The sequence below is a fragment of the Salvelinus alpinus genome, chromosome 6, assembly GCF_045679555.1.
Source record: "Salvelinus alpinus chromosome 6, SLU_Salpinus.1, whole genome shotgun sequence".
In the NCBI taxonomy this organism is placed as follows: Eukaryota; Metazoa; Chordata; class Actinopteri; order Salmoniformes; family Salmonidae; genus Salvelinus; species Salvelinus alpinus.
Window position 1 is genome coordinate 92,619,096 of NC_092091.1, and position 22,657 is coordinate 92,641,752.

At 41.7% G+C, this 22,657-nt stretch overlaps 1 protein-coding gene across 1 annotated transcript in view; it reads right to left on the reverse strand.

The window, feature by feature from the left end:
* Positions 1-702: 702 nt before the first annotated feature.
* LOC139577795 (NACHT, LRR and PYD domains-containing protein 3-like) overlaps positions 703-22,657 on the reverse strand; it is a 97,122-nt gene continuing 75,167 nt past the window's right edge. Inside the window, exons 7-20 of the mRNA XM_071404968.1 lie at positions 21,181-21,354; positions 20,928-21,101; positions 20,494-20,667; positions 17,298-17,344; positions 16,594-17,161; positions 12,856-12,899; positions 12,181-12,218; positions 11,566-11,630; positions 11,222-11,436; positions 10,775-11,037; positions 10,492-10,617; positions 3,096-3,222; positions 2,991-3,020; positions 703-2,129 (exon numbers count right to left, since the gene is read on the reverse strand). Of these exons, the coding sequence (XP_071261069.1) occupies positions 1,729-2,129; positions 2,991-3,020; positions 3,096-3,222; positions 10,492-10,617; positions 10,775-11,037; positions 11,222-11,436; positions 11,566-11,630; positions 12,181-12,218; positions 12,856-12,899; positions 16,594-17,161; positions 17,298-17,344; positions 20,494-20,667; positions 20,928-21,101; positions 21,181-21,354 (2,446 nt within the window). The 3' untranslated portion in view covers positions 703-1,728. The remainder of the gene's footprint in view (positions 2,130-2,990; positions 3,021-3,095; positions 3,223-10,491; positions 10,618-10,774; positions 11,038-11,221; positions 11,437-11,565; positions 11,631-12,180; positions 12,219-12,855; positions 12,900-16,593; positions 17,162-17,297; positions 17,345-20,493; positions 20,668-20,927; positions 21,102-21,180; positions 21,355-22,657) is intronic.

Sequence of the window (22,657 nt, forward strand, 5' to 3'; positions counted from 1 at the left end):
CTCTCAAGTCATTGGTAAAGGAGTGACATGTTACACAGCTCCTTATAGGTACTTCAGACACTCTCAAGTCATTGGTAAAGGAGTGACAGGTTACACAGCTCCTTATAGGTACTTCAGACACTCTCAAGTCATTGGTAAAGGAGTGACAGGTTACACAGCTCCTTATAGGTCCTTCAGCCACTCTCAAGTCATTGGTAAAGGAGTGATAGGTTACACAGCTCCTTATAGGTCCTTCAGACACTCTCAAGTCATTGGTAAAGGAGTGACAGGTTACACAGCTCCTTATAGGTCCTTCAGCCACTCTCAAGTCATTGGTAAAGGAGTGACAGGTTACACAGCTCCTTATAGGTCCTTCAGACACTCTCAAGTCATTGGTAAAGGGGTGACAGGTTACACAGCTCCTTATAGGTCCTTCAGCCACTCTCAAGTCATTGGTAAAGGGGTGACAGGTTACACAGCTCCTTATAGGTCCTTCAGCCACTCACAAGTCATTGGTAAAGGAGTGACAGGTTACACAGCTCCTTATAGGTCCTTCAGACACTCTCAAGTCATTGGTAAAGGAGTGACAGGTTACACAGCTCCTTATAGGTCCTTCAGACACTCTCAAGTCATTGGTAAAGGAGTGACAGGTTACACAGCCCCTTATAGGTCCTTCAGACACTCTCAAGTCATTGGTAAAGGAGTGACAGGTTACACAGCTCCTTATAGGTCCTTCAGCCACTCTCAAGTCATTGGTAAAGGAGTGACAGGTTACACAGCTCCTTATAGGTCCTTCAGCCACTCTCAAGTCATTGTTAAAGGAGTGACAGGTTACACAGCTCCTTATAGGTCCTTCAGCCACTCTCAAGTCATTGGTAAAGGAGTGACAGGTTACACAGCTCCTTATAGGTCCTTCAGCCACTCTCAAGTCATTGGTAAAGGAGTGACAGGTTACACAGCTCCTTATAGGTCCTTCAGCCACTCTCAAGTCATTGGTAAAGGAGTGACAGGTTACACAGCTCCTTATAGGTCCTTCAGACACTCTCAAGTCATTGGTAAAGGAGTGACAGGTTACACAGCTCCTTATAGGTCCTTCAGCCACTCTCAAGTCATTGGTAAAGGAGTGACAGGTTACATAGCTCCTTATGTCTGTCAATGGTCAATGTGTTCCAGACGTGAGGCTCTCACTGAGAAAGACTGAGGTGGTTGTGTTGATATTCAGTCTCTCTCATGAACCTCTAACAGGCCAACACTGTACAATATATTCATAAAATACATTTATGTTGAATGTGTGTTGTACTGACTGACCCTTCTGCTAGATAGGGGTCCAGCTAGGTACCTAGTGGAGGACTGACTCACCCTCCTGCTAGATAGGGGTCCAGCTAGGTACCTAGTGGAGGACTGACTGAACCTCCTGCTAGATAGGGGTCCAGCTAGGTACCTAGTGGAGGACTGACTGACCCTCCTGCTAGATAGGGGTCCAGCTAGGTACCTAGTGGAGGACTGACAGACCCTCCTGCTAGATAGGGGTCCAGCTAGGTACCTAGTGGAGGACTGACTGACCCTCCTGCTAGATAGGGGTCCAGCTAGGTACCTAGTGGAGGACTGACTGACCCTCCTGCTAGAAGATCCACACTTCCAGGAGGCTGCAGAAGGAGAGAGGCTGTGTGGTTGGTCCTTCAGTAAGTTTATTGGTATTATAGTGGTCATGTTTGATTGACATTTTCTGTACATTTTTGTGACCCTGAATTAAAGCAACAGACAGCAAGGACATGTTGAACCATCCTGCCTGTCTATTCTGCCTGGTCTCCCCACCCCCAGGGGTTGACTACAACTGTTGGTCTGAAGCTGTGAACAAAGACAGGGGTCCAGCTCCCAAAGAAGGTTGATCATCCTGGAACTTGACTCATTTCCTTTTCTCAACACCATGTCGATGATGTCACGTGCCATCTCTGCCCTCTCAGCGATCACCTTCACGGACTCCATTTCCTCCTGGTTGATGACTGTGTGTTGCAGGAGTCCGTCCAGCAGACCATCCAGGACAGGTCCTGATACTCGTTTCACAAACTCTGTCCGTACAGAACGCAGCTGCTGCTCAGCAGAACCAGTCAGACTGCTCTCAGCTGGACCTCCTGCCCCCAACACAGCACCTGAGAGAGTCAGGTTACAAAATAATCACATTTTGTTAATTCACATTTCAGACATTTAAAAGCAGACTTCTTTCCAAGTGATAAAAGTCTAAATTGTATTATTGAATCTTAGCACTAAGAACACATTCTGTAACAATAACGACCTGCATCAATGAACACATCACACCACTATGGTTTCATTCATATTCGGTTTCACAGAAAAAGAGGCTGGGTCATTCAGAACCAGTCTAATCTACATCAGGTCCTGGAGGAGATATCATTGGGTCATTCAGAACCATTCTAATTTACATCAAGTCCTGGAGGAGATGTCATTGGGTCATTCAGAACCATTCTAATTTACATCAAGTCCTGGAGGAGATGTCATTGGGGCATTCAGAACCAGGCTAATCTACATCAAGTCCTGGAGGAGACGTCATTGGGTCATTCAGAACCAGGATAATCTACATCAAGTCCTGGAGGAGATGTCATTGTTCTTGAAGACAGTCTTTTATAATCAGGACTAGTCCAGATCCTACAGTAAACCATGTTGACTGTCCTAGTCCAGGTCCTACAGTAAACCATGTTGACTGTCCTAGTCCAGGTCCTACAGTAAACCATGTTGACTGTCCTAGTCCAGGTCCGACAGTAAACCATGTTGACTGTCCTAGTCCAGGTCCTACAGTAAACCATGTTGACTGTCCTAGTCCAGGTCCTACAGTAAACCATGTTGACTGTCCTAGTCCAGGTCCTACAGTAAACCATGTTGACTGTCCTAGTCCAGGTCCTACAGTAAACCATGTTGACTGTCCTAGTCCAGGTCCTACAGTAAACCATGTTGACTGGCCCTCAAGTCATTGGTTTGTACCTCTCATGTTTACTTACTAGTTGAATGGGTTTCAGTGATGTATTCATCTGAAAGAAACAAAAATAGTTTTTATCACTAAATAGCATCTGTCAGAAAAAGTTATGATTGACATATGCTCCTACCTTTTTGTACAGTTTCTTTCCATACTGTCCTCTCATCATCACCGATTAACTCCATCTCAATCCCTGTAATTTTCATTTTCACCTTGAAAAAGCTTGGTGTGGTGTCTCTATGTATGAGATGAATCTTCTAGAGAGAGAGAGAGAGAGAGAGAGAGAGAGAGAGAGAGAGAGAGATTAAACAAAAACATGGTTAAACATCAATTAAAAACAACAAATCTTCCTCCACAGTAACTTAACACAACCCTCAATCTCGCTGCCAACATCCCCTCCAGCATTCCCACCAAGTCCACAGACCCCTGTCCTCGAATCTTGTTCTTTCATGTCCTCCAAATTGCTAATTTAGCTGTCCCTGACACAAAGTTAAGTTAGCAACATTCTCTGGGCTGCTAGAACCGTCACTGTACAACAGTCTCTGGGCTGCTTGAAGCTAGAAAGCCATGATCCTAGAAGATATGTCAACCAGGCCTTGCCCACCCTCGTGCAGTGGCAGGTACAGGGCTGCAGCTTTAATCCACTGTTGTCCAGACCGGAATAAATGGACAGCTCTTGTATCAGGTGGCTGTAAAATCATTAGTCTGTGCCACAGAATAGATGTGGCTAGGTTATTAGCTAGCAGCACCCTTCCCCTATAAGACAGCTGGGGTAGCACCCATTTCCATCTAGACAATCTGGAACACACCTTCTCCACTATACCATCTCAGTTCTTTTTCTGAAAGACATCGGAGGCTAGAAAAAGTCTTCATCCCAACCGTGGAGTGGACCCCATCTGAAGCTGACCTGCCCACAGCGATTCACTCTTTCCCCAATTAACTCTACCTGAGGAGGCCCCATCATACACCTTTAGAGCGTTTGAGAGAACCTTAACATCCTCAGCCCCTGTAATAAAAACTGTCACGTCCTCTGCAGACGCAGACAGTGCTATCGTGGGACCCTTCATAACCCCTGGCACAGAGAAACCAGTAAGCCTCGCTCGTGGTCAGGTACACAGTCAGACGGGTCCTTGTGGACCAACAGACCCAGATATTCTTTCAACCTGTTTGAGAGACACTGAGATATAATTTTATATTCTGCACACAGCAATGCAACAGGTCACCATTTTAAAAAAAGGGCCAAATCCCCCCTTTTGGCAACAATGAAAGCACAGCACGTTGACAGGATACAGGAAGAGAATCCTCATGAAAAGATTCACACACCACTTCATAAACCCCCACCCAATAGACAGCAATAGACCCCCCCCCCCCCCCCCCAATAGACAACTCAGATGGTAAAACATCGATGCCATGGGCTCTGGGGTCTCTCAATTCAATAGATTTGATGTCCTGTTCAAGGGCCCTGATAGTCTCTTTAACTTCAATACTAGACAGAGCAGTATACTGTTGACAAGAAACACGTATTTGGGCCTACCCAACCTCCCACCATTGTTTTAAGGATTCAAAATTCTAATTAATAACCCTCAATTTTCCCCAAAACAACAAAACTTTTCCCAAAACATGGCGTCATGTAATATCTTCACATTAAAATACCAATAAGGTGATGACCTTCATGGACAAGTGAATATCAACAGTAACAATATGGTGATCAGAAAAACCCAAAGGAGTAATGTCACTTTAAACCCTACTACAGTAGAGCTCAGATACAAACAACCTGTTTAACCTTGCTTCACCGACACCACCTTCATTAACTACTACAGTAGAGCTCAGATACATACAACCTGTCTGACCTTGCTGCACTGACACCACCTTCATTAACTACTACAGTAGAGCTCAGATACATACAACCTGTCTGACCTTGCTGCACCGACACCACCTTCATTAACTACTACAGTAGTGATCAGATACATACAACCTGTCTAACCTTGCTGCACCGACACCACCTTCATTAACTACTAGAGTAGTGATCAGATACATACAACCTGTCTAACCTTGCTGCACCGACACCACCTTCATTAACTACTACAGTAGTGATCAGATTTCATACAACCTGTCTAACCTTGCTGCACCGACACCACCTTCATTAACTACTACAGTAGAGCTCAGATATATACAACCTGTCTAACCTTGCTGCACCGACACCACCTTCATTAACTACTACAGTAGTGATCAGATACATACAACCTGTCTAACCTTGCTGCACCGACACCACCTTCATTAACTACTACAGTAGTGATCAGATACATATAACCTGTCTAACCTTGCTGCACCGACACCACCTTCATTAACTTCTTGGAACTATAGGGGGTGCTGTTCCGCATTAGCATATTTGGGTCTCCAAATTAAACTGCCTCGTGCTAAATTCTTGATCGTACAATATGCATATTATTGTTATTATTGGATAGAAAACACCTTCTAGTTTCTATAGAAGTTGGAATTTTGTCTCTGAGTGGTACAGAACAATATCTACAGCACTTTTCATGACAGGGGTCAGATTTCAGAAATTTTTACCCCTGATCTGGAGTCTGTTTTTAAGGCGACAGTGAATGCTATGAAGAAACCGACACTGCCTACGTCTTCCTCTGGGTGTCTGTACGTCATCACGTTTTGAATGGAATCGATTGCACAATCACAGCCATTATAAAACCACAAAATGTATAGGGACCTCCCTTTCTCGTCGCGCGCCTGAAGCGTGAAGGACATCGGACTTGCCTCATTCCAAATCGTTGTCTAACCAGCAATATTTCTCCGGTCATGTTTTCAGTCGTTATAGTTGTTAAAAACATCATAATGTAGTTAATTTGAACCGTTTTATAGCAATTTATATCCGTTTAGTGCGATTTTGAGGAATTTCTTTGTTGTGCACTCTGAAACTTTGGACACGTTTTGTGGTCCCGTTCGATCGTTAGTGGATATTTCCAAGGACAGAGGACATCTATCGACCAAAAGACGTTTATAACATAGAAAGGATACATTGCCCAAGAATCTGATGCAAGAACAGCTCAAAGTAAGCAATATTTAATATGATAAATCGTTGTTCTGTCGAAATATTTTAAACGCATATTTCGCCATTTTGTTTGGTATAGCTTCACTTGGCGAACCCTGTATTGAAAAGTAAGGATAATTTTAAAAATGTAAATCAGCGGTTGCATTAAGAACTAATTTGTCTTTCGATTCCTGTCAACCCTGTATTTTTTAGTCAAGTATATGATTAGCTTTCGATTAAACTAGATCACTCTGAAAGCTGACGTTCCTCATTTTGAGGCTTGAGTTGTGACTATTTCCATTGTATAACCACGGTTTTGTATGGCTAAATATGCACCTTTTCGAACAAACTGTATATGTATGTTGTAAAATGATGTTACAGGAGTGTCATCGGAAGAATTCTGAGAAGGTTAGTGAAAAAATTAATATATTTTGGCGGTGATTACGTTATAGCGCTCTTTGGCTGGAATCGATGCTCTGGTAACGTTTTCACATGTGGTATGCTAACTTATCGATTTATTGTGTTTTCGCTGTAAAACGCTTAGAAAATCTGAAATATTGTCTGGAATCACAAGATCTGGGTCTTTCCATTGCTATGCTTTGTCTATTTTTATGAAATGTTTTATGATGAGTAAATTGGTCATACACGTTGCTCTATCTAGTAATTCTAGTCGATTTGTGATGGTCGGTGCAATTGTAAACTGTGATTTCTACCTGAAATATGCACTTTTTTCTAACAACACCTATCCTATACCATAAATATGTTATCAGACTGTCATCTGATGAGTTTTTTTCTTGGTTTGTGGCTATCAATATCTTAGATTAGCCGAATTGGTGATAGCACCTGAAGTAGTAAGAAACTGATGGAGTTAGAAAAGTGGTGTATTTTGCTAACGTGTTTAGCTAATAGATTTACATATTTTGTCTTCCCTGTAAAACATTTTAAAAATCTGAAATGGTGGCTTTATTCACAAGATCTGTATCTTTCATCTGGTGTCTTGGACTTGTGATTTAATGATATTTAGATGCTACTATCTACTTGTGAAGCTATGCTAGCTATGCTAATCAGTGTGTGGGGGGGGTGGGGGGTGATCCCGGACCCGGGGTAGAGGCTCGTGAAAGGTTAACTTCTTAGCACTAGGGGTCAGATTTTATTTTTTCTTAAAATAACGTTCCCAAGGTAAACGGACATTTTCTCAGTCCAAGATCGTAGAATATGCATATAATTTACAGATTAGGACAGGAAACACTCCAAAGTTTCCAAAACTGTCAAAATATTGTCTGTGAGTATAACAAAACTGATTCTGCAGGCGAAAACCTGAGGAAATCTAACCCAGAAGTGATTATTATAATTTTTTTTAATCTGTGCTTCCTGGCCCGTCTTTCTTCCATTTAAAGGGGTATTAACCAGATTCATTTTCCAATGGCTTCTTCAGGCTGTGACCAGGCTTTAGACATAGTTTCAGGCTTTTATTTTGAAAATTTAGCGAGATTTTTCAAAACTAGTCAGGTGTCCTCTGATTAGTTCCTGCGCGCGAGAGGGGTAGCTCTCCATTTTCTTTCTCTCTTTTATTGAATAGGTTACGGTCCGATTGAAATATTATCGATTATGTTTGTTAAAAACAACCTGAGGATTGATTATAAAGAACATTTGACATGTTTCTACGAACATTACGGATACTTTTTGGTATTTTCGTCAAACGGAACGAGGCTTTGGTTTTCTGAACATAACGCGCAACCCAAATGGCGTTTTTTTGTTATAAAAGTAATATTTATCGAACAAAAATAACATTTATTGTATAACTGGGAGTCTCGTGAGTGCAAACATCCAAAGATTATCAAAGGTAAGCGATTCATTTTATTGCTTTTCTGACTTTCGTGACCATGCTAATTTGGGGCTAGCTGTTATAGCATTGATTGATAAACTCACAAAAGCTTGGATTGCTTTCGCTGCAAAGCATATTTTCAAAATCTGACACGATAGGTGGATTAACAACAAGCTAAGCTGTGTATTGGTATATTTCACTTGTGATTGCATGATTATAAATATTTTTTGTAATATTTTTGAATTTGGCGCCCTGCAATTCAGCGGTTGTTTGGGAAAATGATCCCGCTAATGGGGATCCGTAGCGCAGAGAAGTTAACTACTACAGTAGTGATCAGATATATACAACCTGTCTAACCTTGCTGCACTGACACCACCTTCATTAACTACTACAGTAGAGCTCAGATACATATAACCTGTCTAACCTTGCTGCACTGACACCACCTTCATTAACTACTACAGTAGTGATCAGATACATATAACCTGTTTAACCTTGCTGCACTGACACCACCTTCATTAACTACTACAGTAGTGATCAGATACATACAACCTGTCTAACCTTGCTGCACCGACACCACCTTCATTAACTTTTAACCTTGTGTACTGACTAACTTTTTCATTCCTTGCTCTCCACACATCAGGAAGCTCAAACTCAGTTAGTAGACCAGGCAGACAAGTAGCTGACCGCAGGGGAGGTTCTTCAGCATTGTGATCAACAGTAAAATCCAGTGTACCGTTCCAGTCCCCAGCTAAAACCATACACCCCTCTTGGTCACACTGTCTTAAGGTTTCCTTAATTTGATCAAATACAGCAATATGTCCTGTACCCTCATTAGAAACATTACAAAATAATAACATCCGCCTTGACCAATAAAACCCGACCCTTGACAATCTCTGTTGTGAATACCACAGTCACCCCTAAACCTGAGGAAAACAAGATGGCCACCCCAGCACTGGAATTATTACCATGACTGAGTATATGCTGCCCCTCCCACCATATTCCCTAGCCAACCTCATTAGCCTCATCACTATGAATCTCCTGTAGAAAAACTACATTAAAACTTTTCTGTTTTATTTCTTCTACTACCCAAGCCAATTTAATAGATTTCCCAAAAGTCTGGTCAAGGAACCCATTTACCTCACCTAGATTGTAAATTGAGTCATCGCCAGCTGCTATCATATCAACAAGGATATCAGAAATATCCATATTCTTCTCCTGATCCTCCTCAACTGAGGCCACAGACCCCTGACTCCCCTCTGCCACATCCCTCTCAACACTCCCCACTTGTACCACATCACTCGTAGTGGGCATCTCCACTACCTGGGAGACTAGCCCCACCTGAACCCCCTCCTGTACCACATCACTCGTAGTGGGCATCTCCACTACCTGGGAGACTAGCTCCACCTGAACCCCCTCCTGTACCACATCACTCGTACTGGGCATCTTCTCACCAGTCTGGGGAAATGGCTCCCCAGATCCATCCTGAGCTCCTACAACAATCATTTTCTGCTGCACATCAGACGCTATGTTCCCCTCTGTTACAAGCTGCAACTCAGTACCCTCAACACAAACAACTTGTTCCTCAGCAACAGGTGGTTGATGCTGCTCTACCACTGTCAGCCCACCTCTCCCTTCATCAGTGAGCCCAGGCGTTACGAGGACCACCTGCAAGCATGTCGCTTATGGCCAACATCCCCACACTCAAAACACTGTTGACTACCCGTACTAGCATAAGCCATATACAGTCTGTTGTCATACTTGACATTAAACGATAACTCCAAAGTCTGCGCCGGTGAGTCCAAAAACATAAACACCTGTCGCCAAAACAACAACCTTTTTCATAGCTGAGTTTTTGAAACCCAACTTCCCAAACTGCAATAACTCGCGTTCCAATCACTCATTTGCAATAAAAGGTGAGACATTCAACATCGTAACCCTTGTTGACGGAGAAAAAGCGGAGAAACTTTTTCATAGCCTACCTTCTCTCCTACTGCGACCAGAAACTCTTCCACAGTGACAGTAGCTTCAGTAGCACACCTCAAGCCGTGCCCAAGTGGCAGGGACGCCGACCCCATGTGGGTCTCCATCCCCACCAAAACCAGGACAATTCAACAAGAAATACAATATATCTAATTCTACCACTGAAAAAAACCTGAATCTGCAGAAAAAGGAAAACCACCCAGAAAAGTAAACAAGAAAGAAACCACAGGCGATCTAACTCCAGACAACACTCACACTCATACAATACCCAGCATGCACCAAACACTGCCAACACTCACTCGCTCATACAATACCCAGCATGCACCAAACACTGCCAACACTCACACTCGCTCATACAATACCCAGCATGCACCAAACACTCCCAACACTCACTCGCTCATACAATACCCAGCATGCACCAAACACTCCCAACACTCACACTCGCTCATACAATACCCAGCATGCACCAAACACTCCCAACACCCATTGCTCATACAATACCCAGCATGCACCAAACACTGCCAACACTCACACTCGCTCATACATTACCCAGCATGCACCAAACACTGCCAGCATGCACAGAGACAGAGAGACAGAGACAGAGACAGAAACAGAGAGATATGTGACTTGTGACTTAAATGTCTGATTCATGTTCTTAGTCTACTAAAACTCTACCTGTGGATAGATGGAGGTAGAACAGGGAATGTTCAGTTTGAAGAAATGATTCAGTTTTAAGGACCGCTCTGGTCTTGTGATGAGAATCTTTTTAGACCCTTGAGCCTTTTCCTGTTGTTCCACAGCCTGCGAAACGAGGCAAGGAATACACAGTCAGTCAATGTAAAGTCTAATTCAAACATTATTCAGAAAACTAGCAACACAGGTATCTTCATTAAACGAGTGTCAACATAAACTGCACCACTGGTTAGTTAAGGTCATCTCTAAAATAATGGTCCCTCACCTGTATTTGGCCAGGGTTACTGGGGAACAGGTAAAGGTGTGGAATTAGTTCATTTATTTCCTTCATCACTTTCAGATAGAGCATCAGCTCACAGTGGACATCTACGTTCCAAGACAGTAATCTCAGTATCAGAGAGATAGCTGAGAACTTGGGATGGAAAATCTTAGCATGGAATCTGGTGAAATCATGCACTTCCTCTAAAGACACTCCATGTTCGTCTACATGAAGAATCTTCATCTCATTCCTTAGGGAAGGGTTGGTCCCTGAACAACACAATACAAAGGAGACAGAAAGACAAATATTGTATTATTCATCTAACTAAAACACAAAGAATATGCAGTACCAGATCACAGTAAACTCAAACTCCCAGAATAGTTCATTAATTCAGGAAGTGAAACTCAGTTACATGGAAATGTCTTTCTGAATACTACTTCTATGTGGTTTTACCTAAACAGACAAAGTGTGGCAGATGAACTTCCTCCAGTTCACCTAACTCCATAGTGATGTCCAGCAATGGACCACCTTGTGTGTACTGCATGTCTTTCAGAAGTTGACTGTAGGGTTCCCAGTTCCTGAAGTGATAATTCAGAACGACATCTCTCTCACACAGCCAGCGGAGACCAGACACTGTGCACTCATAACTCCCTTTGGGTGTCCTGTGTCTGAGGGCAACAACAAGATATGGTAGAGAGGGTCAATGGTCAAATGGAGAGGTTGGAATAGAAGACTATTCCCAAAGGTAATGGGGAAATACACTGGCAAGTGGAATGAAATGTTAAAAGTTATTTTACCTGAACATTGTCACTCCCTGGACAGTGGAAGTCAATGGTTCAATCTGAAGCCAGTGTGTGGAGTCCTGAACAAGGACAAGCATGTCAGTAATACATATGGGGCCTGTTTCCTGGACACAGATTGAGTCTAGTGCTGGACTAAAAAACCTCTATTGAAGTTTCAATAGAAAGTTCTTTAAGGTCCAGGACTAGACTTAATCTGTGTCTGGGAACCTGGCCCATTAACCAAAGTAAATAATCTAATGTATTTATTCAATGTTACATGGAATGCTTGGGGATTTATGAATTAAACTGTCTAATGGCAAAACAGCTAAAATCCTGCATGCCTACAAGCAGAACACAGGACTGTCTATATCCCAGTATGAATGGTTGGTCAGTACACACCTGGCTTTGAGACTGTGTTTATATTACTAAAGCAGAACACAGGACTGTCTATATCCCAGTATGAATGGTTGGTCAGTACACACCTGGCTTTGAGACTGTGTTTATATTACTAAAGCAGAACACAGGACTGTCTCTATCCCAGTATGAATGGTTGGTCAGTACACACCTGGCTTTGAGACTGTGCCGGACTCCTACATGTATGTAAAAGTAAGAATTGACATTATGACTTACCTTAACATGGTCACAAGTCTTACAGCTCTGAGGAATCCCTGAAGTTAAAAGTAGTTGTAATTTAAAATGGGCAATCTCATGTAATAATGAATTAATAATTATTAAATAGACTTTTAATAAAAATGAATATAAATTATCAACAGTCTCAGAATGTGCACTCAATAGCATACCATAATCTGACATTAGTGCTATAATAATTAATGTTTGTGGAAGCAGGAAACCACATCGTTCTGGTCCATGTTTTGTAGATGTTGGGGGCCTGATTTCTGGTAGATCCTAGGATGAGAGCTTAAAGGTAGAGTCATCTAAATGATGATGTACGAACAGCACCACAGATATTGTGATGAGCAAGATGCCTGACTTCTCTCTCACACAGTCACACACAGTATCTGCCCATGTGGAAGGGTTCTCTTCACTCTCTTACAGTGTGTTAGTCACTGGACCAAAACAGCAGAGAAGTTTAGCCTTGTGCTCCACCACTCTTAGTTGTTGTAGAAATTGACCCACTACGCTGTTTACTTTGTGCATCTACGTCATAAATCGCTGACTCTACCTTTAAGTTTGTTTTGACCAAATAGATCATGATTGTGTTCCTTGCCTGGGACTAAACTAAAATGAACGCTTTTATCGTATTTTGATTTTCAAACAATTATCAGTTAATCAATTAACACTCACATTTCTCAGGTCCAGACTTGATCCAACACTCTCCACCATGGTCTCTGGTGTTGGTAAAGCAGAAGGAAAAACTGATTAAACTAAATATAACTTATAAAGGCTTTATATAGCATACATACAGTCTTCATAAGACATACAACAAGTTTATAAGGGGTGAGAGAACAACCCCCTACATAGGACGTATGTCAACTTTCATAGAGGCAATACCAACAGGTGACATTGCATATCTTGAGGAAATCCATTAGAGATGTGAAGTCACCAGGTAGTGAATATAGAAAGAATGACATTACAGAGAGGCTGTTCTATTTAACAGGTTCTGGTGCCCTCTAGTGGTTAGAGAAAGAATTACATTACAGAGAGGCTGTTCTATTTAACAGGTTCTGGTGCCCTCTAGTGGTTAGAGAGAGAATGACATTACAGAGAGGCTGTTCTATTTAACAGGTTGATGCCCTCTAGTGGTTAGAGAGAGAATTACATTACAGAGAGGCTGTTCTATTTAACAGGTTCTGGTGCCCTCTAGTCAATCACCACCTTCCGGAGACACCTGAAACCCCACCTCTTCAAGGAATACCTAGGATAAAGCAATCCTTCTGCCCCCCCCCCCTTAAAAGATTTAGATGCACTATTGTAAAGTGGCTGTTCCACTGGATGTCATTAGGTGAATGCACCAATTTGTAAGTCGCTCTGGATAAGAGCGTCTGCTAAATGACTTAAATGTAAATGTAAATGTCTAGTGGTTAGAGAGAGAATTACATTACAGAGAGGCTGTTCTATTTAACAGGTTCTGGTGCCTTCTAGTGGTTAGAGAGAGAATTACATTACAGAGAGGCTGTTCTATTTAACTGGTTCTGATGCCCTCTAGCCGTTAGAGAGAGAATGACATTAGAGAGAGGCTGTTCTATTTAACAGGTTCTGATGCCCTCTAGTGGTTAGAGAGAGACTGACACATCGATCGAGGCTGTTATATTTAACAGACTGAAAATAAATAGAGGACAGGAATCTACTAATACATTAAAACACGCCACTACTACTAATCTAATTGTCTGTAGGTCCAACAGAACACATTAAAACACGCCACTACTACTAATCTAACTGGCTGTAGGTCCAACAGAACACATTAAAACACATGACTACTACTAATCTAACTGTCTGTAGGTCCAACAGAACACATTAAAACACACATCTACTACTAATCTAACTATCTGTAGGTCCAACAGAACACATTAAAACACACCACTACTACTAATCTAACTGTCTGTAGGTCCAACAGAACACATTAAAACACACCACTACTACTAATCTAACTGTCTGTAGGTCCAACAGAACACATTAAAACACACCACTACTACTAATCTACTGTCTGTAGGTCCAACAGAACACATTAAAACACACCACTACTACTAATCTAACTGTCTGTAGGTCCAACAGAACACATTAAAACACACCATTACTACTAATCTAACTGTCTGTAGGTTCAACAGAACACATTAAAACACACCACTACTACTAATCTACTGTCTGTAGGTCCAACAGAACACATTAAAACACACCACTACTACTAATCTAACTGTCTGTAGGTCCAACAGAACACATTAAAACACACCACTACTACTAATCTAACTGTCTGTAGGTCCAACAGAACACATTAAAACACACCACTACTACTAATCTAACTGTCTGTAGGTCCAACAGAACACATTAAAACACACCACTACTACTAATCTAACTGTCTGTAGGTCCAACAGAACACATTAAAACACACCACTACTACTAATCTAACTGTCTGTAGGTCCAACAGAACACATTAAAACACACCACTACTACTAATCTAACTGTCTGTAGGTCCAACAGAACACATTAAAACACACCACTACTACTAATCTAACTGTATGTAGGTCCAACAGAACCCATTAAAACACACCACTACTACTAATCTAACTGTCTGTAGGTTCAACAGAACCCATTAAAACACACCATTACTACTAATCTAACTGTCTGTAGGTCCAACAGAACACATTAAAACACACCACTACTACTAATCTAACTGTCTGTAGGTCCAACAGAACACATTAAAACACACCACTACTACTAATCTAACTGTATGTAGGTCCAACAGAACCCATTAAAACACACCACTAATACTAATCTAACTGTCTGTAGGTCCAACAGAACACATTAAAACACACCACTACTACTAATCTAACTGTCTGTAGGTCCAACAGAACACATTAAAACACACCACTACTACTAATCTAACTGTCTGTAGGTCCAACAGAACACATTAAAACACACCACTACTACTAATCTAACTGTCTGTAGGTCCAACAGAACACATTAAAACACACCACTACTACTAATCTAACTGTATGTAGGTCCAACAGAACCCATTAAAACACACCACTACTACCAATCTAACTGTCTGTAGGTCCAACAGAACACATTAAAACACACCACTACTACTAATCTAACTGTCTGTAGGTCCAACAGAACACATTAAAACACACCACTACTACTAATCTAACTGTCTGTAGGTCCAATAGAACACATTAAAACACACCACTACTACTAATCTAACTGTCTGTAGGTCCAACAGAACACATTAAAACACACCACTACTACTAATCTAACTGTCTGTAGGTCCAATAGAACACATTAAAACACACCACTACTACTAATCTACTGTCTGTAGGTCCAATAGAACACATTAAAACACACCACTACTACTAATCTAACTGTCTGTAGGTCCAACAGAACATAATAAAACACACCACTACTACTAATCTAACTGTCTGTAGGTCCAACAGAACACATTAAAACACACCACTACTACGAATCTACCTGTCTGTAGGTCCAACAGAACACATTAAAACACACCACTACTACTAATCTAACTGTCTGTAGGTCCAACAGAACACATTAAAACACACCACTACTACTAATCTAACTGTATGTAGGTCCAACAGAACCCATTAAAACACACCACTACTACTAATCTAACTGTCTGTAGGTCCAACAGAACACATTAAAACACACCACTACTACTAATCTAACTGTCTGTAGGTCCAACAGAACACATTAAAACACACCACTACTACTAATCTAACTGTCTGTAGGTCCAACAGAACACATTAAAACACACCACTACTACTAATCTAACTGTCTGTAGGTCCAACAGAACACATTAAAACACACCACTACTACTAATCTAACTGTATGTAGGTCCAACAGAACCCATTAAAACACACCACTACTACCAATCTAACTGTCTGTAGGTCCAACAGAACACATTAAAACACACCACTACTACTAATCTAACTGTCTGTAGGTCCAACAGAACACATTAAAACACACCACTACTACTAATCTAACTGTCTGTAGGTCCAATAGAACACATTAAAACACACCACTACTACTAATCTACTGTCTGTAGGTCCAACAGAACACATTAAAACACACCACTACTACTAATCTACCTGTCTGTAGGTCCAACAGAACACATTAAAACACACCACTACTACCAATCTAACTGTCTGTAGGTCCAACAGAACACATTAAAACACACCACTACTACTAATCTACCTGTCTGTAGGTCCAACAGAACACATTAAAACACACCACTACTACTAATCTACCTGTCTGTAGGTCCAACAGAACACATTAAAACACACCACTACTACTAATCTAACTGTAGGAATGATTCCAGAGGGAAACAAATGATAAAACATTTCTATGACTCACCTCTGAATATGTTGGTCATCTATCTGACACAGGGTCACTGAGGAAGGGGAGAAGGAGTAAACCCCAAACCCAGGATAGAGGGGTTCAGTGAATGTGGTGTGTTCTGTGTAGAGGTGTGTCAGTGTACCAGAGGAGGACACACTATAGAAGGACAAAGTACCAGCTGGCCAGTCCAGAAACACTCCAACTCTCTTAGAATGAGGAAGAGAGATGGATCTCCAATGGACTCCAGCATGGTAAAAGTGATAACCTTTATCATAGCAGAATAAACACCAGGACTTCCTATTGAATCCAATCCAACGGTCACTCTCCTGTCCCTTCCTCTTCATTCCTTTGTACATTACACCAATGTAAATCTGGTCACCATCCCTGTCACCATCCCTCTCCACCTCCCAGTAATAACGACCAGATAAGCCTTCTCTGCAGAGAACTTGGGGATGACAGTCAAATCTGTCTGGATGGTCTTCATAATGCTGCTTCTCTTCCACCCGTGTCACCTTCCTGTTCCCCTCAGACAGTATCAGGAATGGGTGTGCTGTATTTGGGTCCAGGTTGAGATGACAGGCATCTGTAGATAAAAGGAGAGTTCAATCAAACCACATCTTCATATAAAATGTTGTTTTGTAGGTACAGAACAAGTATTGATTAGTTACTATGTTACTATAATTCTGAATATGCAGTTAATTAGGATTAAAGAGACTTACATTTCCTCAGCCCTGATTTCAGCCTGCACTCTCCACCATGATCCACACTGTAGGAGAAACAGGTTATTGACTGACAAAGACCTAATAAAGCAGTCAACATTTAAACCATATTGTTGTGTTCTGGTGCACTATCCAAGTTCATTACTAGAGACATACAGGTATTCTATCCTACCTACTGCATACAGAACGGAGTACAATTCATTACAAGAGACATACAGGTATTCTATCCTACCTACTGCATACAGAACGGAGTACAATTCATTACAAGAGACATACAGGTATTCTATCCTACCTACTGCATACAGAACGGAGTACAATTCATTACTAGAGACATACAGGTATTCTATCCTACCTACTGCATACAGAACAGAGTACATTTCATTACTAGAGACATACAGGTATTCTATCCTACCTACTGCATACAGAACGCAGTACAATTCATTACTAGAGACATGCAGGTATTCTATCCTACCTACTGCATACAGAACAGAGTACAATTCATTACTATAGACATACAGGTATTCTATCCTACCTACTGCATACAGAACGGAGTACAATTCATTACTATAGACATACAGGTATTCTATCCTACCTACTGCATACAGAACAGAGTACAATTCCAACAGGATATTAGAGATGCAGAAGAAGAGTATTCATGTGGTGATATACAGTTGAATTCGGGAAGTTTACATACTCCTTAGCCAAATACATTTAAACTCAGTTTCACAATTCCTGACATTTAATGCTAGCAAAAATACCCTATTTCAGTTAGGTCAGTTAGGATCACCACTTTATTTTAAGAATGTGAAATGTCAGAATAATAGTAGAGAGAATGATTTATTTCAGCTTTTATTTCTTTCATCACATTCCCAGTGGGTCAGAAGTTTACATACACTCAATTATTATTTGGTAGCATTGCCTTTAAATTGTTTAACTTGGGTCAAACGTTTTGGGTAGCCTTCCACAAGCTTCCCACAATAAGTTGGGTGAATTTTGGCCCATTCCTCCTGACAGAGCTGGTGTAACTGAGTCAGGTTTGGAGGCCTCCTTGCTCGCACACGCTTTTTCAGTTCTGCCCACAAATATTCTTTCAGATTGAGGTCAGGGCTTTGTGATGGCAAATCCAAAACCTTGACTTTGTTGTCCTTAAACCATTTTGCCACAACTTTGGAAGTATGGTTGGGATCATTGTGCATTTGGAAGATCCATTTGCGACCAAGCTTTAACTTCCTGACTGATGTCTTGAGATGTTGCTTCAATATATCCACATAATTTCCCTCCTCATGATGCTATCTATTTTGTGAAGTGTGTCGTAGCAGAATCAGAATTAGTTAGGTAACATTGATAAATAAGATGTTTTATTTACATAATAATGCTTATGTGAGATATTTGTCATTAGAATGTCTTCTTTTGGATAATACTGTTGGCAGTTGCATTTTCCTCTTTCTTCTCCAGGGAAAAGTCACTTGGGGCCCAGAGAGGGGAGAGGCTTGTCTTTTATGGTTATTTTATGGTAATATGCAGAATATCAGAAAGGGAAGTCAGAATTGAACAGTGTCTTCCAATGTATCTGTTAAACCATGTGAAGGGCTCCACAATGTCTGTGTGCCAGTCACTCCCCTCTGTGAGTTTATCAAGAAGGGGGTGTACTTGAGATGGGAGTATCTAGAATTGACAATTGATATATGCCATTGGATGAGGTAATGTTTTGGTAGACAGTGAAGTACCAAGAACGAGATAAGAACTTCGTTTAGGAGACCAAACTGAACAATAATTTATAGCTAATGCTGTCTGGCTATGGGATACTCCTCTCTCAAGTAAAAGTCTTCCTTTGTGCAGTTTTCCTAAGACATGTGGTTCGTCATTGTGAGCTGGGAGGGGTGGATCTTTGCTATAAAAGATCTCAGTTGCCATTTTGTAAGCACTCTCAGAATTCATTTATAGACACTGAATTGATCTGAGAGTCAAAGGGCTATGGTGAAGCTCATATTATTAAAAGATGGAGTTTAAAGTATAACTCTGACTTGTGTATGGTTTGTAAACTCTCCTTTCACTTAGTAATACAGGAAATACCACGACAAGTGCATCAGACCCTCCTGCAGCAAAGCACCGCCACAACATGATGCTGCCACCCCCGTGCCTCACGGTTGGGATGGTGTTCTTTGGCTTGCAAGCCTCCCCCTTTTTCCTCCAAACATAACAATGGTCATTATGGCCAAACAGTTCTATTTTTGTTTCATCGGACCAAAGGACATTTCTCCCAAAAGTACGATCTCTGTCCCCATGTACAGTTGCAAACCGTAGTCTGGCTTTTTTATGATGGTTTTGGAGCAGTGGCTTCTTCCTTGCTGAGCGGCCTTTCAGGTTATGTCGATATAGGACTCGTTTTACTGTGGATATAGATACTTTTGTACCTGTTTCCTCCAGCATCTTCATAAAGTCCTTTGCTGTTGTTCTGGGATTGATTTGCACTTTTTGCACCAAAGTACGTTCATCTCTAGGAGACAGAACGCGTCTCCTTCCTGAGTGGTATGACGGCTGCGTGGTTCCATGGTGTTTATACTTGCGTACTATTGTTTTTACAGATGAATGTGGTACCTTCAGGCATTTGGAAATTGCTCCCAAGGATGAACCAGACTTGTGGAGGTCCACAATCTTTTTCTGAGGTCTTGGCTGATTTCTTTTGATTTTCCCATGATGTCAAGCAAAGAGGCACTGAGTTTGAAGGTAGGCCTTGAAATATATCCACAGGTACACCTCCAATTGACTCAAATGATGTCTATCAGAAGCCATGACATCATTTTCTGGAATTTTCCAAGCTGTGGCACAGTCAACTTAGTATACACTAAACTTCTGACCCACTGGAATTGTGATAGTGAATTATAAGTGAAATAATCTGGCTGTAAACAATTATTGGAAAAATGACTTGTCATGCACAAAGTAAATTTCCTAACCGACTTGCCAAAACTATAGCTTGTTAACAAGAAATTTGTGGAGTGGTTGAAAAACGAGTTTTAATGACTCCAACCTAAGTGTATATAAACTTTCGACTTCAACTGTATGCTGTGTTGGAGTGCCTCGCCTGCTGAGTAAACTTCCCCTTAATTCTACCATCATGTGCTCATGTTACTGACCCTACTACACTACATATGACACAAACGCTGCTCACACTATTAGGACATCTATTCTGACTTACTTCAGCTTCATCAGTTTATATGTGGGATCCACCAGAGCAGCTGAAAGCAGTCCCCCTGCAGAGTCTCCTGGGTGATTGTAGCTCAGGTCCAGCTCTTTCAGGTGGGAGGGGTTTGACCTCAGAGCTGAAGACAGAGCAGCACAGCCCACCTCTGTGACCAGACAGCCAGACAGCCTACAGAGAGACACAACAGCTGTCTAGGTTGTTGTACTGGTGTCAATCATCTTGTAGGAACCCATACATTTGTCCATGACACAAACATTGTGATGAAATATTAGATTTTCAGAGTATTCGTTTTACTCAGCTCAGTACCGACCTGACTGAAACAGCTGTACTTACCCCAGTTTGTGTAGTTTACAGTCTGGATCCTCCAGTCCAGCAGACAGCAGTGTAACTCAGCTCAGTACAGACCTGACTGAAACAGCTATACTTACCCCAGTTTGTGTAGTTTACAGTCTGGATCCTCCAGTCCAGCAGACAGCAGTGTAACTCCTGAGTCCTGCAGGTCATTGTCTCTCAGCTCCAGTTGTTTCAGTTGTGAGTTGGGTGAACTCAGGACTGAGGCCAGATGTGAACAGCAACCCTCTGTCAGACCACATTGACCTAGACTAGAGGGCAGAAGAGCACATGATTAACACATGTTTAAAAGATCCACATAATAACTCATACTGAAGAAAGTTAACTCACACAAGTGTCTGTATGTTGCAGAGTGGACTGGTTAGTCCAACACAGAGCAGCTTCCCTCCTCTGTCTCTCAGGTTATTGTAGCTGAGGTCCAGTTCTCTCAGGGGGGAGTTTGGTGTCTGCAGAGCTGAGGCCAGAGTCCCAAAGGATTCATATGTGAGGTAACAGCCATCCAGTCTGGAGAGAGGAGATATGTTGATATACTGTTAAATATGCAAAGTTTTAAGAATACAAGCTTTAAGAAGACAATAACAGAAGGACATGCTTATTATTATAGACATTATTATGCAGCGAACTGAAAAGAGGAGCGACCCAGGGATGTGTGTGCTTTGGGGACCTTTAACAGAATGTGACTGGCAGAACGGGTGTTGTATGTGGAGGATGAGTGCTGCAGTAGATATCTCAGATAGGGGGGAGTGAGGCCTAACAGGGTTTTATAAATAAGCATCAACCAGTGGGTCTTGCGACGGGTCTAAGGAGATGACCAGTTTACAGAGGAGTATAGAGTGCAGTGATGTGTCCTATTGATAATGGAATTTGTTTAAATTAATGATTAGAATATAATATGAAATTGATTAGAATCATGAAATTATAATCTGATGATGGTCTAGATTTAACAGGCCTGATGGAGGAAACCAGGTCTAGATTTAACAGGTACAGGCCTGATGGAGGAAACCAGGTCTAGATTTAACAGGCCTGATGGAGGAAACCAGGTCTAGATTTAACAGGTACAGGCCTGATGGAGGAACCCAGGTCTAGATTTACCAGGCCTGATGGAGGTAACCTGGTCTAGATTTAACAGGCCTGATGGAGGAAACCAGGTTTAGATTTAACAGGCCTGATGGAGGAAACCAGGTCTAGATTTAACAGGTACAGGCCTGATGGAGGAAACCAGGTCTAGATTTAACAGGTACAGGCCTGATGGAGGAAACATGGTCTAGATTTAACAGGTACAGGCCTGATAGAGGAAACCAGGTCTAGATTTAACAGGCCTGATGGAGGAAAACAGGTCTAGATTTACCAGGCCTGATGGAGGTAACCTGGTCTAGATTTAACAGGCCTGATGGAGGAAACCAGGTTTAGATTTAACAGGCCTGATGGAGGAAACCAGGTCTAGATTTAACAGGTACAGGCCTGATGGAGGAAACCTGGTCTAGATTTAACAGGTACAGGCCTGATAGAGGAAACCAGGTCTAGATTTAACAGGCCTGATGGAGGAAAACAGGTCTAGATTTACCAGGCCTGATGGAGGTAACCTGGTCTAGATTTAACAGGTCTGATGGAGGAAACCAGGTTTAGATTTAACAGGCCTGATGGAGGAAACCAGGTCTAGATTTAACAGGTACAGGCCTGATGGAGGAAACCTGGTCTAGATTTAACAGGTACAGGCCTGATAGAGGAAACCAGGTCTAGATTTAACAGGCCTGATGGAGGAAAACAGGTCTAGATTTACCAGGCCTGATGGAGGAAACCAGGTTTA